Below are 18,890 nucleotides of genomic sequence, written 5' to 3' on the forward strand. Positions count from 1 at the left end.
ATTTTTGTACCCTGTCATCTTTTTGCTGTGGATTATTTGATTTGATGTGACCTAGGTTGTTTCAATAAAAGACGAGATTTCAAGTCTTTCTCCAGTGTGCGGCAATCCAGAGTCTTGTTCTGCTTACTTGCCCACAGTGTGTGTAACAGCCAGCACCTGGGGCTCATCAACGGGAGGTAGAGCTTTAGCCCTGGAGGGTTACTTTGGGGTGGTGTTTTTTCCTCTCTATCTATCGTTAACAAACAGCTGGACAGAGATGCCATATTCCAGAGGGGGTTTCATGCTGTTAGATGTGACGTTTTCTTTATTTTACAGGTAATGAGAAAGCGACACCTGGAGAGACTTTGTCGGCAGAAAATGGCGGTTGCTCAGTCTTTGTCTTCAGTTTAAACAAGTTAATAAAAACACAAAAACCTGTTGGGGTTTTGTCCCACAATTTACCATGGGAGCAAAAGTGCAAATTACTGTTACAGTCAAGGTAAGGATATAAAATAAAAACATGAAAGTTCTTGTTAACATTAAAGCAGAATGACATTCTGGCAGAAGAACCCAATACTGATAATATATCTGAACTATTCATACATACATATTCATACATTCATTCGTACAAACTAGACCAGCATTTCTCAACCTATTTTCACTCATAGCACCCATTACAAGTATGCAGAATCCTTAGGCACTCCGATAGAAAACCTGAGATGCACACAACCCCCTTGATTGAATTGAGCTCACATCAGAAACCCCCCTTTACATCAGAGACCATCTTTAAGATCAGAGGTCCCCATTACATCAAATCCCCCCCCCCCTATAAATCAGAGCCCCCTCAATCACATCAGAAACCTCCCTTTACATCAGAGATCATCTTTAACATCAGAGTCCCCCATCACATCAAAGCCCCCCCTATATATCAGCGGCCCCCCATCACCACAGAGTCAAAGCCCCCCCCCAATCACATCAGAATCTCTCCTACACATGAGAGGCCCCATCAGAGTACCCCCAATCACAGAGTCTCCCCGTCACATCAAAATCCCCCATCAGCACAAAGTCCCTCCCATTACAGAGTGCTCTGAACCAGGGCAAACTGGGTCTGGTGCTTGCGGAACCCCAGAAGAACCCAAATGGTACCCTGGTTGAGAGACACTGAACTAGAGGAATAGAGGATTTATTATGCTGCAAGTGTATAGTGAACTATTTCCAGCTCTCATCACTTCTTTTCAACTTGCATAAGAAGCAACTAAGCTTCTTCTACTAGTCAAGGTCTATCTTAAAGAGACACTGATTCTGTGATTTAGAACTATTTCTCTCTACATATATTGTACACTGACTTTACACGCACATGAAATTTAATGGCATTCCAGTCTTAGTCTGTAGGGTTCAATATTGAGTTGGCTCACCCTTTGCAGCTATAACAGCTTCAGCTCTTCTAGGAAGGTCGTCCACAAGGTTTTGGAGTGTGTCTATGGGAATGTTTGACCATTCTTCCAGGCCCGGTTCACAGTCTGCCACTCTAATTCATCCCAAAGGTGTTCTATTGGGTTGAAGTCAGGACTCTGTGCAGGAAATTCCTCCTCCCCTAACTCGCTCAATCTTGTCTTTATGGGCCTTGCTTTGTGCACTGATCCAAATCATTTGGTGGAGGGGGATTTGGGTGGGGGGTGGTTTTTCAGGGGTTGGGCTTGGCCCCTTGGTTCCAGTGAAGGGAACTCTTAAAGTATCAGCATACCAAGACATTTTGGACAATTTCATGCTCCCAACTTTGTGGGAACAGTTCCAACATGACTGAGCACCAGTGCACAAAGCAAGGTCCATAAAGACATGGATGAGCGAGTTTGGGGTGTAGGAACTTGACTGGCCACACAGAGTCCTGACCTCAACCTGAACACCTTTAGGATGAATTTGAACGAAGACTGCGAGCCAGGCCTTCTTATCCACATCAGTGCCTGACCTCACAAATGTGCTTCTGGAAAAATGGTCAAACATTCCCATAGACACACTCCTAAACCTTGTGAACAGCCTTCCCAGAAGAGTTGAAGCTGTTAAAGCTGCAAAGGGTGGGCCAACGCAATATTGAACCCTACGGAATAAGACTGGGATGCCATTAAAGTTCATGTGCTTGTAAAGGCAGGTGTCCTAATACTTTTGGTAATATAGTGTATGTGACTGACAGATTACATTAATATTCTTATCTCTGTACAGAAGGGGAGATCGATGGTATAGAAGCCAAAAATGGGAAACCCAAATCAATATCAAAACACAACTTAATCTAAACTGTATGTTTTCGGTATTAGGTGTAATGAATAAAGGTTCAATCCACTGCCAGATAGCAGTCTATTGTCAACCACTCTCTACTTGGATGGAAAATGGAAAATTTACTTTTGTCAATGTCAATATTAGATTGGCTGCCACAGCTGAGCAGGGATGATATCCTCCTCATTGTCCCAGAAAGTTGAAAAGACATGACTGAGGATAGAAGGCTGTTCCACTTCTCCCAAAACGGAAAGCTATTTTTGGTGGTGCCCAGCGTTATGCCATTCAGGGGCCATACGCGTTTAAGCCGGCCATAGATGACTCGAATTTCGGCTGGTTCAGCAGGAACTGTGTGAGATTCAAACCATGTATTGGCAGGTTGAATGATCAACCAGCCTGTCAGATTTTACATGCAGTTATTGCTAGAAGCTGTTATAGCCGCTAGCAATAATTACTGTGTTCTTCCAACGGTGTGGATGACTGTGTGGATGGGGGAATCTAGCGATTTTCTAGCAAAAGAAAATCGCTTCATCTATGGCTGGCCTTAGATCTATTTGCTTGTACCAAGCTTTAGATGACTGAACCTCAGAGCTCCCAACTGTCCCTGATTTCGAGGAACTGTCCCTGAATTGGAGCAATGTCCCTCTGTCTCTCTTCCCCCTCATTTGTCCCTCATTTTGGTCTGATCTATATAGTTGTATATAAAATTGACTTTTTTTCTTTCTAAAAGTGTTTCTCAGTGCTAAACCTTCCATTCCATCAATTTCTAAATTGCTGCATTTGTAGATTTTAAAAGCCAATATAAAAGAATATAGTCCTTGTGGATTTAATGAATTTTTTTTTTTTTGTTGTTAATTCTCCACTTCCCTACCTGGCTATAGTAAAATGACGTCCTTGACTTTGTGAGCGAATATCTGAATGATGCCTGCAGCTAGAGGCATCATTCAGATATCATTCTTTCCAGCCGGCTACTCTGTGTACCATAAGAATGATTATAGCGGCAGTTCCACCCTTGATCGATCTTGTAGGCAACAGGAGGGGAAATCCCTCCCCCCCCCTGCCTCCATCCGGTGCTTCTCTGGGCTCTCCCATGCCATCGGGAGCCCGGAGAAAGAATCGGCACTGATGATGACGATAGAGATTTTCGGTGACCAAATGGTCACCAGTCATCTCTATGACCGTCGGAGGCCCAGGTGCAACGTTATGACATCACGCCAGGGTTCCCGGATGTAAACAAAGCCACAATCGCAGCTGGCAGCATAAGATTGTGAATTTTATTTCACTGATCTCATGCTTTCCAGCCTGGAGGAGAGATGTGGGGTCTTATTGACCCCGTATCTCTCCATAAAGAGTGTTAGGTTGCCCGTCTTCTCCTTGTGGCCTAGGCTCTTAGAGATGGCTCAGTGGAGGTCCACGCCGGCGGTTAACCAATGACACACACACAATAGGTATGCTGAAATGGTTACAACTCTTTATTACAGGATTCGCTATTTTATACTGTCTTTGCAAAACTCTGCCCCAATTTTGGGGGCCAATCAAAATGATACACATAAATGTTCATTAGCATATTATTCGTTAATGTCTTGTGACCTTAATCTTAACCTCTGTATTTCACGCTATTACAGTTCAATGATTCCTTACTTTCTGTTAACGTCTGCTGACCATGATGTGCCCAGCCACAACTTCCTCAAAACCAATTCTAGCCTTTTCATACCCAGTAACAGTGTACAGAGATAAAAACCACAAACAGATGTTTCCTAAGATGAAGACATTTAACAGAAATAGATAGACATGGCAATGAGATAATTCAGTTATTAAGCAATACTGTCATGAGATAGATTCTCTAAAATGTACCAAGAAAGTCTCTTTAAATCACTAAGCAGATAAGCAATCCTGAACTTATATCCTCAGGGTGAAATCAATAATCAAAATCAACAATCAATAATGCAATGTATTATGGAATCTCCTTACAATCCTCCCTTTGACCATTCGATATCATCGAAATGGTCATTTTCTACCTTTTCGTCACGCCTCAAGGATTCATATCCTCCGGCCTCATGTTCCTGGTTCTCGTACCATACCGTGGGATCTCTGGAAATGGAAGTCAGCTTCATGGTTTCGGAATGTGCTTCGCTACCCTTCCTGCAGAGGCATTTGAGTAACATGAAGCATGCATACAAGAACAATATGAAAAGCAGTATGGTGAAAAATAGTCATTGCAGTGTTCTTCAACCATGAAGTGAGACCTCCTAAACTGAACCCTGTAGAGAAAGGGTCCCATGTTTTCCCAATATCCCTTGCATCCTGTTGTAGCTTGTTTACCTCTTTTCTGTGTTGTGCAATTATGTCATAGTAATCAGGGATCTCGATACTCGTGTTATGTATCCAGGTGCAGCATTCATAGTCCTCAGTAATTTCACAGAGGCCAGTGAGGGCCGCACTCATGCTTTCTATAGCCAGGTCATGTAGCTCTAGTTGTTTTCTAATTGCTCTGGTTTCTAGGTTTAGTTTTGTGATGTCATCAGAGTCCTTTTCCAAGATCTCATCTATGATTGAAGTGTAGTTGTTTAGTTTCTTCATTAAATCTATTCCCCATCCTGTCCAGGAAGGAAACCAGGCCCAGGTCATATCTTTTTCTAGGAACATTTCTCTTTTCACAAGGTGTTTTAGAGGGTATCTTGGGTGGGTACTAGCTTTAAGTAGGTGTCCTTGTCCATTATCCCCCACTACTCCCATTATAGGGACTATTTTAGCAAGATAACACCACCCTTGGGGTTCCTCAGGAATCCATGGGTAACAGAGCTTGCCACAACAGATGTAGGTTGTGTTGCCTAATGCTAAGGGTCGTTGACTAACAATGGTCCTTGCGCCTTTTGAATGTCCAGATGCCATCAGCAGAGCTAATAACTGTGTGACCGGGGAGTGGGAGCTAGAATTAAAAAGGTCATAGATGGTAGCATTTATCACAGGGTCTGTGGTGCGAAAAAATGAGTTATCGGTAAGGGAAGCCATGGAGACATTAAGTTTCGACCATTTGCACACCTCAGCTCCCCTGGAAATGCTTCCCATTATGAAACACCAATCTGGAGCATGGCTTCTACCCACGATTTGAAAACTGAGGGGCTTGTTGGGACTTTTTCTTATGACATTGGCAAGAACAATAGGGGGTATTCCATTCAGGAAAGGAGTGATGTTTAAGGGAATGGCCATTAATGGGATTCTGGCTGTACTAGGGTGGAGTTTGCTGCATATCCAACATTTCTCAAAACCAGACTTTTGTGCATAACTGTACTTAAACTTTAACAACAACATTTTGTCGGTTAAACCTGAAGGGGGTTCAGTGGGGTGTATACTTCTTTTATATTTTAAACTAGGTGCATTGGCTGTCTGTGCTTTCCCACATATGCCTTCTAGTAGCCCTAAATCTTCTGGATGGTACACACAATTTGCTATTAACCAAACAGGTATGAATACTATCAGAATCAGACATGTCCAGAAGCATAATGTTCTTCCTGACACAGAAGTGGAAATCATTTTTGTCAGGTACTGTGTACAAAGTTCTGTTACTCGTTTCTTCCTGTGGGTGAGGGATTTGTCTTGTCGTTCAGAGAGATTTGCTTTATGCCTTCTTGAACGTCCTTCAAATCTGGTTGCTGTTCCTGGTCAGAGGAGTCCTGGGGTGCTGGAGGTGGGTCTGGGGTCTGGGGTTGCTGTGGACACTTCTTTAACCGGCTGGCGTGGATCCAGGTGTTTCCTAGATCGGTCAGTGCAGCAGTTCTGGAAACCTTCTCTATCTTCCAAGGTCCAGAGTAGATTGGTCCGATCCTCTTTTTGTGGGCCAGTTGCTTGACTAGCACTTGATCTCCTGGGATGAAGGGGTGTGTCGGCTCTGTGGAAATAGGAGAAAAGGTGACAGAGACTTGTTCGTTCATTTCCTGTAGCATACTTACCAGATTTTTCACGTACATTTCCTGTTGGGAATAGATGTTAATGTCAGTGTTTTGATCTAAGAGGGGCAGCTCTATGTTTGCAGGAACTCCAATCAAAATCTCAAAGGGCGAGAGTTTTGTTCTGGCATGTGGTGTTGTTCTGATCTGAAATAGGACAGAAGGAAGGTAATCCAACCATCCTTTCATGGTGCCCCCCGTAGCCTTTTTTAACTTGTCTTTAATGTTCCTGTTCATTCTTTCCACTACCCCTGCACTTTGTGGGTGGTAAGGGATGTGCAGTTTCCACTGTAAGCCTAGTAGCTTAGCTAAAGTCTGTGTAACAGAGGAGCTGAAGGCAGGTCCTCTGTCTGACCATATGGCCGTTGGTATTCCAAACCTACAAACCCAATGGTTCAGTATGCATTTGGCAGCAATTTTAGCAGTCTCACCTGTACACGGAATACCTTCAACCCAGCCTGACCATTTGCATACGATCACGCAAAGGTATTTCAAATTGCCTTTTTGTTTGGGCATGTGTGTAAAGTCTATTTGTAAATCTGTTAGGGGACCTAGGGGTGGGGGCAGGTGGCCATGTAATCCATGATTTTTCCCTTGGACATTGTTTTGTGCACAGGTCATACAACTGCTGGTGAGGAGTTTTGCCTGTTTATTTAAGTTGTTTGTACAGAAAGACTTTGTGTATATGTTCGTTAGGGCGGTGGTACCTATATGTCCTGGACCATGGAGATAGGAAAGTATGAGAACACTGCTTGATTCTGGTATGCCCAATATCTTCCCCTCTTTTGACCAAAGACCTTCTTGGTCCTTGGTCAAGCCATCCTTGACCCAAAAAGAAACATCCTCCTTTGTAGCTAATCCCTGTATTTGTGCCACAATGGTTTTAAAGTTGGGTGATGTAAAATGTTCTTTGAAGAACATTGTTGTGGGGGCCGGCTGACCAATGTATAGGGCAGCGGCCTTTTTTGCTTCTCTGTCTGCCAGCGCGTTTCCTTTGGAAATTCTGCTGTTATTTGATGAATGTGCCTTTACCTTGATGACCGCTATCCGCTTTGGGAGAAGAATCGCTTGCAAGAGTGCTTTAATTTGCGTAGAGTTAGCAATTGGCTTGTTGTCAGCAGTTTTAAATCCTCTATTTGCCCATATTACGCCATAGTCATGCGTGACCCCAAAAGCGTACCTACTATCTGTGTAGATGTTTACCTCCTGATCTGAGAAAAGTATGCAAGCTCTTGTGAGCGCCTCCAATTCTGCTACCTGTGCCGAGGAGGGTGGTAAAGCTTTTGCTTCCAACACCATATCAGGGAGTTGGACAATGGCGTACCCTGTCAGGAATGTTGCATCAGAGGGGCGGGAGCAGCTGCCGTCTACGAAAACGTCCTGTACTCCTGGTAGGGGAATATCAGTGAGATCTGGGCGAGGGCTGGTTATTGCTGCAACCTGTTCAACACAATTGTGTTTCTGATCAGGGTCTCGTGGCAGCCTGAGCAAAGAATGCAAAAGGCGGACAGTGGGATTACTTGGTGGTGCGTGTTTGAGGGTGAGGTTATCAGTATTCAGAAGTGTGATCTCATACCCACTAAGCCTTTGTGCTGTCATATGCTGCGTGTTCATGTTTTGCAGGAGGTGAGTCACTGAATGAGTAGTGTAGAGAGTCAGCTCATGGCCTAATACTGATTTGTTAGCTTCTTGAACTGCCATTGCACAAGCAGCAAGGTTTTGTAGACAAGATGGCATCCCTTGTACTTGGGTAGGCAACTTTTTTGAGAGATAGGAGACTGGTCGGTACCCGGTTCCATGTTGCTGTGTTAAAACCGCAGCAAAAGAATTTCCCGACACCACACAGTATAATTGAAAGGGTTTGCCATATTCTACCAATCCCAGGGCGGGGGCCTGAGTCAGACTTTTTAACAAGGCCTGAAAAGCATGGAGCCTTTCTGTTGTCCAATCTATTGTCTTTGGGGCGGTGGACAAGGTAGCCTCCCTCAGAATGCCATCATAATATGAACAATCTGGGATCCATTGGCGGCAATATACGATTGCGCCCAAGAATGACAGCAAGGTTGCTTTGTCTCTCGGAGGACTGAGAGCCTGCAGGGCTGCGGCACGTTTGGGGGATACTAGCCTGGTTCCCTCCTTCAGAATGCATCCCAGGTATTCTACCTGACTTTGACACCATTGTATCTTCTTCTGCGATGCTAGGTGGCCAGACCTGGCCAGGTGATGTAACAGAGATGTGGAATCGACCGCACAATCTTCAGCAGATCGACTGCACAGGAGCAAGTCGTCCACATACTGTATTAGTACCGACCCGCGCTCAGCAGTCCATGACTTAATTGTCTCATTAAGGACCATGGAGAAGGCTGCCGGACGGTCCACATACCCCTGCGGTAATCTTGACCAGGTCAACTGCTTTCCCCTCCATCCCCATGAAAATGAAAACATGGGCAATACCCTTTCATCGATCGGGATGCTAAAAAATGCATTTGCCAGGTCCACTACTGTGTAGCAAAGGGAATCAGCAGGTATTTTCAAAAAGATGAAAGAAATATCTGCCACCAAAGGTGGCAGAGGTATAACCTGCTTGTTGACGGCCCTTAGGTCCTGTACAAGCCTCCACTCCCCATTTGCCTTTTTCACAGGGTAGATTGGTGTATTCCAGGGGCTTATAATGTGTTTCAGAATCCCTTTTGCTATGTAATCATCGATTAATGGTGTGATGCCTTCAATTTTTTCGAGTGGCAGGGGGTATTGCTTGTGATATTGTACTTTGGCGTCTGGACGCATTTGTGGTGTGTAAGGTGTACAGTTAATAAAACCCACACTCCCTTTGTTTTCTGCCCATATGGCATGTGTTTCTAGAGTGGGTGGTAATGATGCAAAGAGTCCCCTGTAAGTGTGTCTTTTTGGAGCATGTAAATCGCAGAATGGTGAGCTGGCAGTGAGGGAGCCCCCTCTGTCAAATTTAATGGTGATATTCAGTTTTGAGAGTAGGTCCCTCCCCATTAAAGATACTGGACAATCCACAAGGACAGCAAAACTCTGGGTACATAGTTCCTGCCCTTCTGGAGTAGCCACGGGCAATGGTGGAGTGATGGGGTGGGTAATTGATGTCCCATTTATACCAATAGAGTTTCCCTCAGTACAGTGCGGTGTGTCATATATGGCATCATTCAAACTACTGAATGTAGCCCCTGAATCTAATAATAGACATATCAGGTGATTGTCTACCCGCAGTAGTACCTGCGGAAGACTTTTCCACGATGGATTGTAACACACAAGGCTGAGGGACGGGACATACTCTTGGCATCCCTATTGTGGTGTCCGCCGAGCGGATGGCCACTGCATCGGGATGCGTGGGGGTGGTCTATGAGGCTGAGGCTGGTATTGGGGTTGTGGTGGGTGAGGATACCTGATATCCTGAAGGCGATGTGGGGTGGTGTTTAGATTCCTACCTCTTCCTCTCTGAGCGTTTGTTCTAATTCTGTAGGGACATTGGGACTTCCAGTGTCCCAATTCCCCACAGTTAAAGCATCCCTGGTCTGGTGGGTAAGCCTGATCTGGGGGATAAGATTGCATTGGTGGATAAGGTTGCATTGTCATTATGTGGGTGGGCGGAGTCTGGGTTGGTGTCAGGGAGGGAAAAATGCCACCCTTCTGCTCAAATACCCCTGATGTTTCTCGTGACCTAGTATCCTTCATAAATTCATCTGGGGCTTGTTCTGCCCACTTTGGATTAGTGAATTTAAGCAGCTGTGTCACCTTCGTATCGCCACCAGCCATAATGGTGGTGGTGAACAATTGGGGGGTAGCGCTATCTACTGCTTTCCACAAGCCATATACCCGGGTACAAAATTCATAGAATTTTTCCTTTGGTCCCTGTTTTGCTAGGATAAGTTCCTGGAGTGCGGATGAACCCTTGTATATAGTAGACCAGTGATTCCCCATGCCTTTCCAAAAAGATACCCAATCTTTATCTTCCTTTATGTGGGCTGTCCATAAGGCCTCTACGGGATGCCCTTCTGGACTGTCAGGGTCAACTATACTAAGGATCCCTTTTATATCTTCCTTATCCAAGCTTGTCCCTGCACTGTATTTTGCAAGGAAAGCGCCAGCCTCCCTAGGGCTTTTCTTTGGGCTGGGGCATAATTCCTTTATTTTTGACAGTGTGCCTAAAGGTAGGGGAATATGGACTTCCGTCTCCCCTATATGCATAAGTGGTGCTTTAAAGGTGGCACCCAGACTTTCCTGTTCCATGTCTATTTCTCTTTCACCCTGCTCCCTTTCCTCTTGTGGGGGTTTCTGGCTTATGGCCGGTTTCGTTTTTTGGCTTCTGAGTGTGGTGGATGGCTGTGAAATTATCTTTTCCTTGGCCTCCTCAATCCTTCTTGCCTCTTTCTCTAGTTTCCTCTCGTATGCCTCTAAATCTTCCCTTTTCCTTTGTATCCTTTCTTCCTCTTCCTGCTGTCTCTTATTAAATTCTTTCTGTTTCTCCTCCCATTCCTTTTCCCTGGGGCTTAACTTCCTGACTTCTTCCTCTTCCCCCTCTTTCAGGGTCTTTCCATCCCTTTCTCCCTTAGTTATCGCAGAATATTCTCTCATCTCACCTTCCCTCTTATCCAGCTCTCTTTTGTACTCTTCTAGCTCTTCCTCCCTCCTAGACATTTTCTCCTCTAATTCCTCCTTTCTTTCTCTAAGCTCTTTTAACTTCTCTTCTAATTCCCTTTCCTTTGGTTCCATTTTTCTAATCCTCTCTTCTTCCCTTCTTTGTATACCTTCTGCCCGGACTTCCTCTTCCCTGCTTCTACTTTCGTTTTCCCATCGTGTAACTTGTGCCTGATCAGCTGCCCCATACACTATGGTGGCCAACACTGCTGGGTCCAAAGATGGATACAGCTGAAGACGTGGACCCAATGTTCCATCTTCCTGTTTAACCATCACATAAGGGGGGGGGTGGTGGTGCCTCAGGTTGCTGAGATAGGGCGGGTGAGTTTACAGGCTTTACTGTGGGGACTTTAGTTACATACTTTGTTTTATACTTGGCTAAGCATTTATTCCATGTTTTGTAACAATCTTTCATGTACTGGGTGTCTTCCCATTTCCCAGGTGGATAAGAGTGCTTGTGCACCTGACACACCTTGCTCACCTCTTTCCAATCATCCTCTGAACAGGGACCTAGTGGTCCTGGGTCATGTATTCCTAGCTGTTGGCACCGTTCTCTGACCTGTGTCCAAAAAGGTTCTACCTGTGGCCCCGGTAGTGTGTTTTTAACATACTCATAGGGGGATGGGTTGGCCGTGGTCTGGGTTGCTGCAGAATTCCCCATCCAATAACCTTGGTAGGGTGTGTCTAGTACAGGGACAGAGATGAAAGCAACCTGTTTGTGCTATAATCTGTTCCCTGACTTGGGAATAAGTCCCCTCGTCTGTTATTGCTGTGGGGCTGATATAGCTATGAAGGTTAACCCTCAGTACTCGGTATAGGAAACCCCTCCTCGTGGTTGGATATACTCCCCTTGCACCAAGTCGGTATGAGAACCCAGTTGGTCTAGTGGTAAGCAGGATCCACGTCCTGTCAACACTAAGGAACAGTAAACCAAAGGTGCAATGTGGGCAGGCGGGCGCTATCTCACTACAATTGGGTTCCTGATATATGTTGTTCATTTAGTGCATATATGTGTAATGCCTTAATAAAACCTTTCAAATCAATACAGTACTTTACATTCAGTTGTCATACATATATATATCATACACTTATCTCTAATTCTCTATACACCCTAAATACTTACGGTGGTACCTAAAAGAAAAACAAGCAAAATCTTATATATATATATATACAATGGCCAAATAAAGTTACATTATATCAACATGTTATTATAAGTGCACTTTCCAATATTTCCCCCAAAAAGATTGGGCGTCCACTCAGCCACTCCTTATACTACGGGCGTATCCTATACTTCCCGAGTTTTAAACACACATATATATATATACCTCTACTCAATACAGTCAGACCAGCCTAGTCAGACTACTCAAAAAAACCAAAATACCTGCGAGCCCCTCTAACCTTCCAAGGGGCCAGCCTAGCCCGTTGCGAAGGCACAGTTATGTAAGTGGGTGGATATACAAGGTTATTTGAACAGGGCAAGCACCAACACCAGTTACCAAAAATAGGTAAAAAGGAGCAGAATGTGTCTTACCTGTTCAAACAAACGCCACACCCCACTTCTGGTACCAAAACTGTTAGGTTGCCCGTCTTCTCCTTGTGGCCTAGGCTCTTAGAGATGGCTCAGTGGAGGTCCACGCCGGCGGTTAACCAATGACACACACACAATAGGTATGCTGAAATGGTTACAACTCTTTATTACAGGATTCGCTATTTTATACTGTCTTTGCAAAACTCTGCCCCAATTTTGGGGGCCAATCAAAATGATACACATAAATGTTCATTAGCATATTATTCGTTAATGTCTTGTGACCTTAATCTTAACCTCTGTATTTCAAGCTATTACAGTTCAATGATTCCTTACTTTCTGTTAACGTCTGCTGACCATGATGTGCCCAGCCACAACTTCCTCAAAACCAATTCTAGCCTTTTCATACCCAGTAACAGTGTACAGAGATAAAAACCACAAACAGATGTTTCCTAAGATGAAGACATTTAACAGAAATAGATAGACATGGCAATGAGATAATTCAGTTATTAAGCAATACTGTCATGAGATAGATTCTCTAAAATGTACCAAGAAAGTCTCTTTAAATCACTAAGCAGATAAGCAATCCTGAACTTATATCCTCAGGGTGAAATCAATAATCAAAATCAACAATCAATAATGCAATGTATTATGGAATCTCCTTACAAAGAGGACCTGTCACATAGATTCCTATTAAAAAGGATGTTTACATTCCTTGTAATAGGAATAAAAGTGATCAGAAAAAAAATGTAAAAAAAATAAAAATAAAAGTAAAATAAAAATAATATTTTTTTTTTGTAAAACGCCCCTGTCCCCGGTAGCTCACGCTCAGAAGTGAACGCACGCGCAAGTCCAGCCACATATATAAACGCCGTTCAAACCACACATGTGAGGTATCGCCTCGTGCGTTAGAGCATGTGCAACAATTCTACCACTAGACCTCCTCTTTAACTGTAAACTGGTAACCTGTAAAAATTTTCAAAGCATTGCCTATGGAGATTTTCAAGTACCGAAATTTGGCACCATTCCATGAGTGTGCGCAATTTTGAAGTGTGACATGTTGGGTATCTATTTACTCAGCATAACATCATCTTCTGTTTTGTTATTTTTGAATTAGTGAAACCGTTTTTTCTCCAAAAAAAAGGCGTTTGAAAAATGATTGCGCAAATACTGTGCGAAATAAAAAGTTGCAATGACCGCCATTTTATTCCTCAGGGTGTCTGCTAAAAAAAACATATATAATGTTTGGGGGTTCTGAGTAATTTTCTAGCAAAAAATTATGATTTTTACATGCAGGAGAGAAGTGCCAGAATAAGCCCAGTATTGAAGTGGTTAAGGGGGTGTAGCAGGGTGTGTGTCCTATGCCTACATACTTTTGATGGTAGGTGTCCCTCATTCCCATCTCAAAATGTTGGGAGGTATGGAATCTATATCATGTTTAGCTGGAATGGCATACAGCTGGATGTTTATCTCCTGAGCTGAATTTCTTTATCATACAGGAGACAATAGAAGAAGTTATACAATGACCACGCTGATATGTGAGACCATGTTCCATCCTGATAGTATATATCACATGCAAGGCCTCATCTGCCACGAAACTGTATTAATATTATGATTTTAATGTATTGCATCTCTTATTTTCTTGTTATTAGGCTACAGACGCTACCAGAGAGGAGAAAGCAGATTGCAGAATCCTGGACTCTTCTAAGGAAACAAGCATCTGATTTAATGCACAGAGACACCCTGAGCAGATAGTGAGAGAACAAAAGCTTTCAATGTGCTGTGCATATGGAAATACTGTATCTACATTTCTAATATTGATTGATAGCTGGAAAATAAACACCCTAAATAGCTTTTCTACTGGAATACTAAACCTTTAATTTAGACAACTTTGTTCTTTCTTTTGCCACTTATGGAAAATTTCCTCAAAAGAACTGTGGGGTTCCGGGACATAGCACCTCCAAAGCTGATGACCCCCTATGAAGAATAGAAAGGACAAAGTGCTGTATACAGTATGTTGTAGATGAGAATTGAGAACTGCTTTACTTTATTCTTTATAGTGACTTTGGGGTTGGTTTACGTAACGCACATACAAAATAAATAGCATATACAATTGCTACACAAGTCATATTGTAATAGAATGTTATTAAAAATGACCTATACTATTCAACCAATACAAGATTTTATTCCACTAGTACTAAACGCTGACCTGCTCCACTCCATAGACCCCTCTGCTGATCCCCACTGTTGGTGCTGTTGTAAAGATGTGAGGACGCTATATCGTACCTATTTGGCCTGTCCTCTGATCGCCCCCTACTGGCAGACGGTGCTCTCCTTACTCCACTCCATCTTTGGTTCCTGGGTGCCCTTCAACCCTAAAACGTGCCCTTCAACTCCAATCACGGCTGATCACAGTGTAAATGGGAAGAGTGGGTGATCGGCTTTTCCTCACTCCCGTCTGTCAGACGCGAGTAGAGGAGAGCCGATCGGCTGCCCCTTTGACAGGGGGGGACTGTGCTGATCGATTATCAGCACAGCCCCCCCCGAGCATGCCTACACTGGACCACCAGGGACGCCACCAGACCACCAGGGAAAAGGTAATCCTCCCTAGACCACCAGGGATGCCAGTCAGCACAATGGATGCCAATCAGTGCCCATAATGGATGCCAATCAGTGCCCACAATGGGCATCACTGATTGGCATGCATTATTGTTTGGCACTGATTGGCATCCATTAGTACAGTATAACACCAATGCCGCCTATGAGTGCCCACCTGTGCCGCCTATGAGTGCCCACCTGTGCCGCCTATGAGTGCCCACCTGTGCCGCCTATCAGTGCCCACCCATGCCCATCTGTGCCGCCTATCCATGCCCATCTGTGCCGCCTATCCATGCCAATCTGTGCCGCCCATCCATGCCAATCCGTGCCAGCTATCAGTGCCAATTTGTGCCACCTATCAGTGTCCATCCGTGTCGCCTATCAGTGCTGCCTATCAGTGCCGCCTATCAGTGCCGCTTATCAGTGCCCATCTATGCCACCTCATCAGTGCCACTTCATTGGTGCCACATCATTAGTGCCCATCAGTGCCGCCTTATCAGTGCCCATCAGTGTAGCCCAATCAGTGCCCATCAGTGAAGGAGAAAACGTACTTATTTACAAAGTTTTGAAACTGAAACAAAAAAAAAATTTTTTTCAACATTTTCGGTATTCTTTTATTTGTAGCGCAAAAAATAAAAACCGTAGAGGTGATCAAATACCACCAAAAGAAAGCTCTATTTGTGGGAAAAAAATGATAAAAATGTCATTTGGGTACAGTGTAGCATGACCGTGCAATTGTCATTCAAAGTGCGACAGCGCTAAAAGCTCAAAATTGGTCTAGGCAGGAAGGTGTTTAAGTGCCCTGTATTGAAGTGGTTAAATACATTTTGTATTCTGTTATATATTTTTCTGTGTATGTGCCTCAAAAGTCCACCACTAGGGGAACACCTTTTTTCTAGTTTCCTTCATTATTGGATGTGGTACAACAAGATTTGCCAGACCTGGCCACTCTACTCAATTTCTCACTTTCTCATACTGGTCACTGAAAGTTCAACATGGCACCTCATGGCAAAGAACTCTCTGAGGATCTGAAAAATAGGATTTTTATAACAGCTGACCTGTAAAATCCTTTTCTTGGAAGTACATCATGGGAAACAGATTTTAATTACTAAACGGGTTATACGCCACCCTCAGGTGATGGACACTGGCATAATTAAATACAGGAAGTTCCACTCCCTATATAACCCCTCCCACACAGGAAGAACAAAGTTCCTCAGTTTTTGTAACAAAGCTATATATTTATATATATATATATATATATATATATATATATATATATATATATATATATATATATATATATATATATATATATATATATATATATATATATATATATATATATATATATCCCAAAAAGTGGGGAGGGACCTCTGTGTCCCGTAATGTACTTCCAAGAAAAGGGTTTTTACAGCTAAGCTGTTATAAAAATCCTATTTTCTTTATTGTACATCAGGGGACACAGAGCACCATACTAATTACTGAATGGGACGTCCCAAAGCAATGCTATCTGAGGGGAGGGAGACACAAAAAAACAAATGCAGACCGATGTCAGACGTGAGCACTTATACTGTTACTTGCAGAACGCTGCGCCCGAAGGCGGCATCCTCTTGCTGACCTACATCCACTTGATAGAACTTCGTAAATGTATATATTGATGACCATGTTGTGGCCTTGCAAACCTGAGCCATGAAGGCTTGATGATGAACTTCCCAAGAAGCAGTAACTGCCCTGGTAAAGTGTGCTCTAGGACAAAAAGGCGGAATCTTTCCTTTTAGATCATAGGCCTGAATAATGACCTGACAAATCCACCTAGAAATGGTTGATTTTTACGCTGCTTGCCCTTTTCTGGGACCTTCTGGCAATGCAAACAAGGTGTCAGTTTTCTGTATCTGAGCAATTACTTCCAGAAAGAAATTAACCGCTCTTACTACATCAAGGGAGTGTAGTAAATCTTATACTTCCTTCTTGCAGAGGTTACTGCAACAAACAACACCAACATCCTTGTCAAAAAGACCAACAGAGAATCACATATTGGCTCAAATGGAGACTGCTGAAGGACCGACAGGACCAAATTCAAATCCCATGGGCACAGAGGAGACTTAATCGGTGGATTTATACGCGATACTTCCTGTATAAAGGCCCAAACCAAGAAATGTGAAGTAGGAGGTTTTTGGAAAAAAAGTGATAAGGCAGAGACTTGACCTTTGATAGTACTTGCGGCTAGTTTCATCTCTACTCCTGATTGTAAGAAAGTGAGGATTCTACTTATGAAATACTTGCAAGGATGCGAAAGTATGTCATAAGTAGAACCTATGTTCTGGCACCAGGAGACATAGGCCTTCCAGACCCTATAGTAAATAGCTCTAGAGGCCGGTTTCCTTGCATTAATCAGGGTAGTTACCCCTGGGCCTGGAAGCCCCTGATGACCTATAACGAGTATCTCAACAGCCAAACCGTCAAATTTAGCGTTTGTAAGGCAGGATGGAACACTGGGCCCTGCGAAAGCAAATCTGGGTGGAACAGAAGAGTCCAAGGATCCCCTACTGCCATTTTCACGATTTCCGCATACTTGAATCTCCTGGCCCAGGCCAGAGCAACTAGGATTACTAGCTTCCGTTCCCCCTTTAATCTGCATAGAAGATGTGGAAGCAAGTGAACTGGAGGAAACGCATAGATCAGTGAAACTTGATCCCAAGGAGTTACTAAGGCATCTGTTCCGCAAGCGAGTGTATCCCTTGTCCTTGACACAAAATTGTCCAACTTTTTGTAGAACCTTGCGCAGTACAGAGGACAAAGGAGATGCCAAAAGTCTCTGAAGCTTAACAGCTGTTCATCAGATCTAAACAGCGCCTGCGCACTTAATGCTACATTCTGTCACACGTTCACGCACACTCCCGATGCTCGTACAACTCTGCAAGGGGTGGTGTGCCTACACAATGGCCAGAGATGGGGCGGTGATAAGGGCGGGTAGTTCAGTTCACCAAACCCGACCATCAACATTGCTAAACCCACCCTTCAGTTCTGTAAACACGCCCGCAATCATACGCCCATTTGACATCCACCTCCACAAGCACCGGGAGCGCGCAGGAGCGTGTGACAGAATGTAGTATTAAGTGCGCATGCTCCATGTACAGCTGATGAACAACTGTTCATCTTCGGAGACTTTCGGCGTCTCCTTTGTCCTCCGTACTGCACAGGTGCTGTGCCTGCACAGTACAGGGTGGACACTATTCGATGGGGGACCTTTCTCGTCAGAACACCGGCACTGGGGAGCTACAGTTCATTAAGGGAACCATGAATGCCATCATGTACTGTGACATTGATATATACATTTTAACACCCTCAAGGAATACAGTGTAACAAATCAATATAAGTGGGGCTTAAATAACACTGCTACAGTGATATCGTGAAAGCCTGTTAACACAGACCTCCTAAACAATATGTCACATACATCACCCTTGTGACAGAGTGAAAAAATGATTTACTAAATACAATGTACTGATAGTGTAAAAAGCTAATTTAATAACCACTGTGTAAGCTTCAAATTTTACACTCAAATGAATCTCATTAAAATCAAGCAATCAGTATCACAGCACACTTCCAACATAAACCCACATCAGTGCAGTATGGTCATGGCGGACCCAAGGTATACGATTGTAGTCTCACCACCCCTCACTACTTCAGATTGGAACTCCGCTGCCTAACTCGGCTCAGCACGTCACACGCTAACTTCAAAAGTTGCTATACAGCCACACCCCCTGACTAGTACAGCCACGCCCCCGACTAGTTTTGTCTCACCAACTTACTCATGGGATTTTTATCTGGACTGCGACATTATGATGGACACGGACAATTTTGACACATTTTTGGGACCATTGCCATTAATCAGTGCGATTAAAAATGCA

General features: G+C 43.8%; 1 protein-coding gene across 2 annotated transcripts in view; it reads left to right on the forward strand.

Annotated features, from left to right (window-relative positions):
• Window positions 1-14,508, forward strand: part of WDR93 (WD repeat domain 93) — a 173,244-nt gene extending 158,736 nt beyond the window's left edge. For both annotated transcript variants that reach the window (XM_077473983.1, XM_077473984.1), the window contains exons 15-16: window positions 316-478; window positions 14,037-14,508. In XM_077473983.1, coding sequence (XP_077330109.1) covers window positions 316-478; window positions 14,037-14,139 — 266 coding nt within the window. In that variant the 3' untranslated portion in view covers window positions 14,140-14,508. The remainder of the gene's footprint in view (window positions 1-315; window positions 479-14,036) is intronic.
• Window positions 14,509-18,890: the final 4,382 nt, after the last annotated feature.

This window comes from Lithobates pipiens, unplaced genomic scaffold, assembly GCF_037356315.1.
Source record: "Lithobates pipiens isolate NorthernLeopardFrog02 unplaced genomic scaffold, aLitPip1_a1.2 Scaffold_8, whole genome shotgun sequence".
Classification (NCBI taxonomy): domain Eukaryota; kingdom Metazoa; phylum Chordata; class Amphibia; order Anura; family Ranidae; genus Lithobates; species Lithobates pipiens.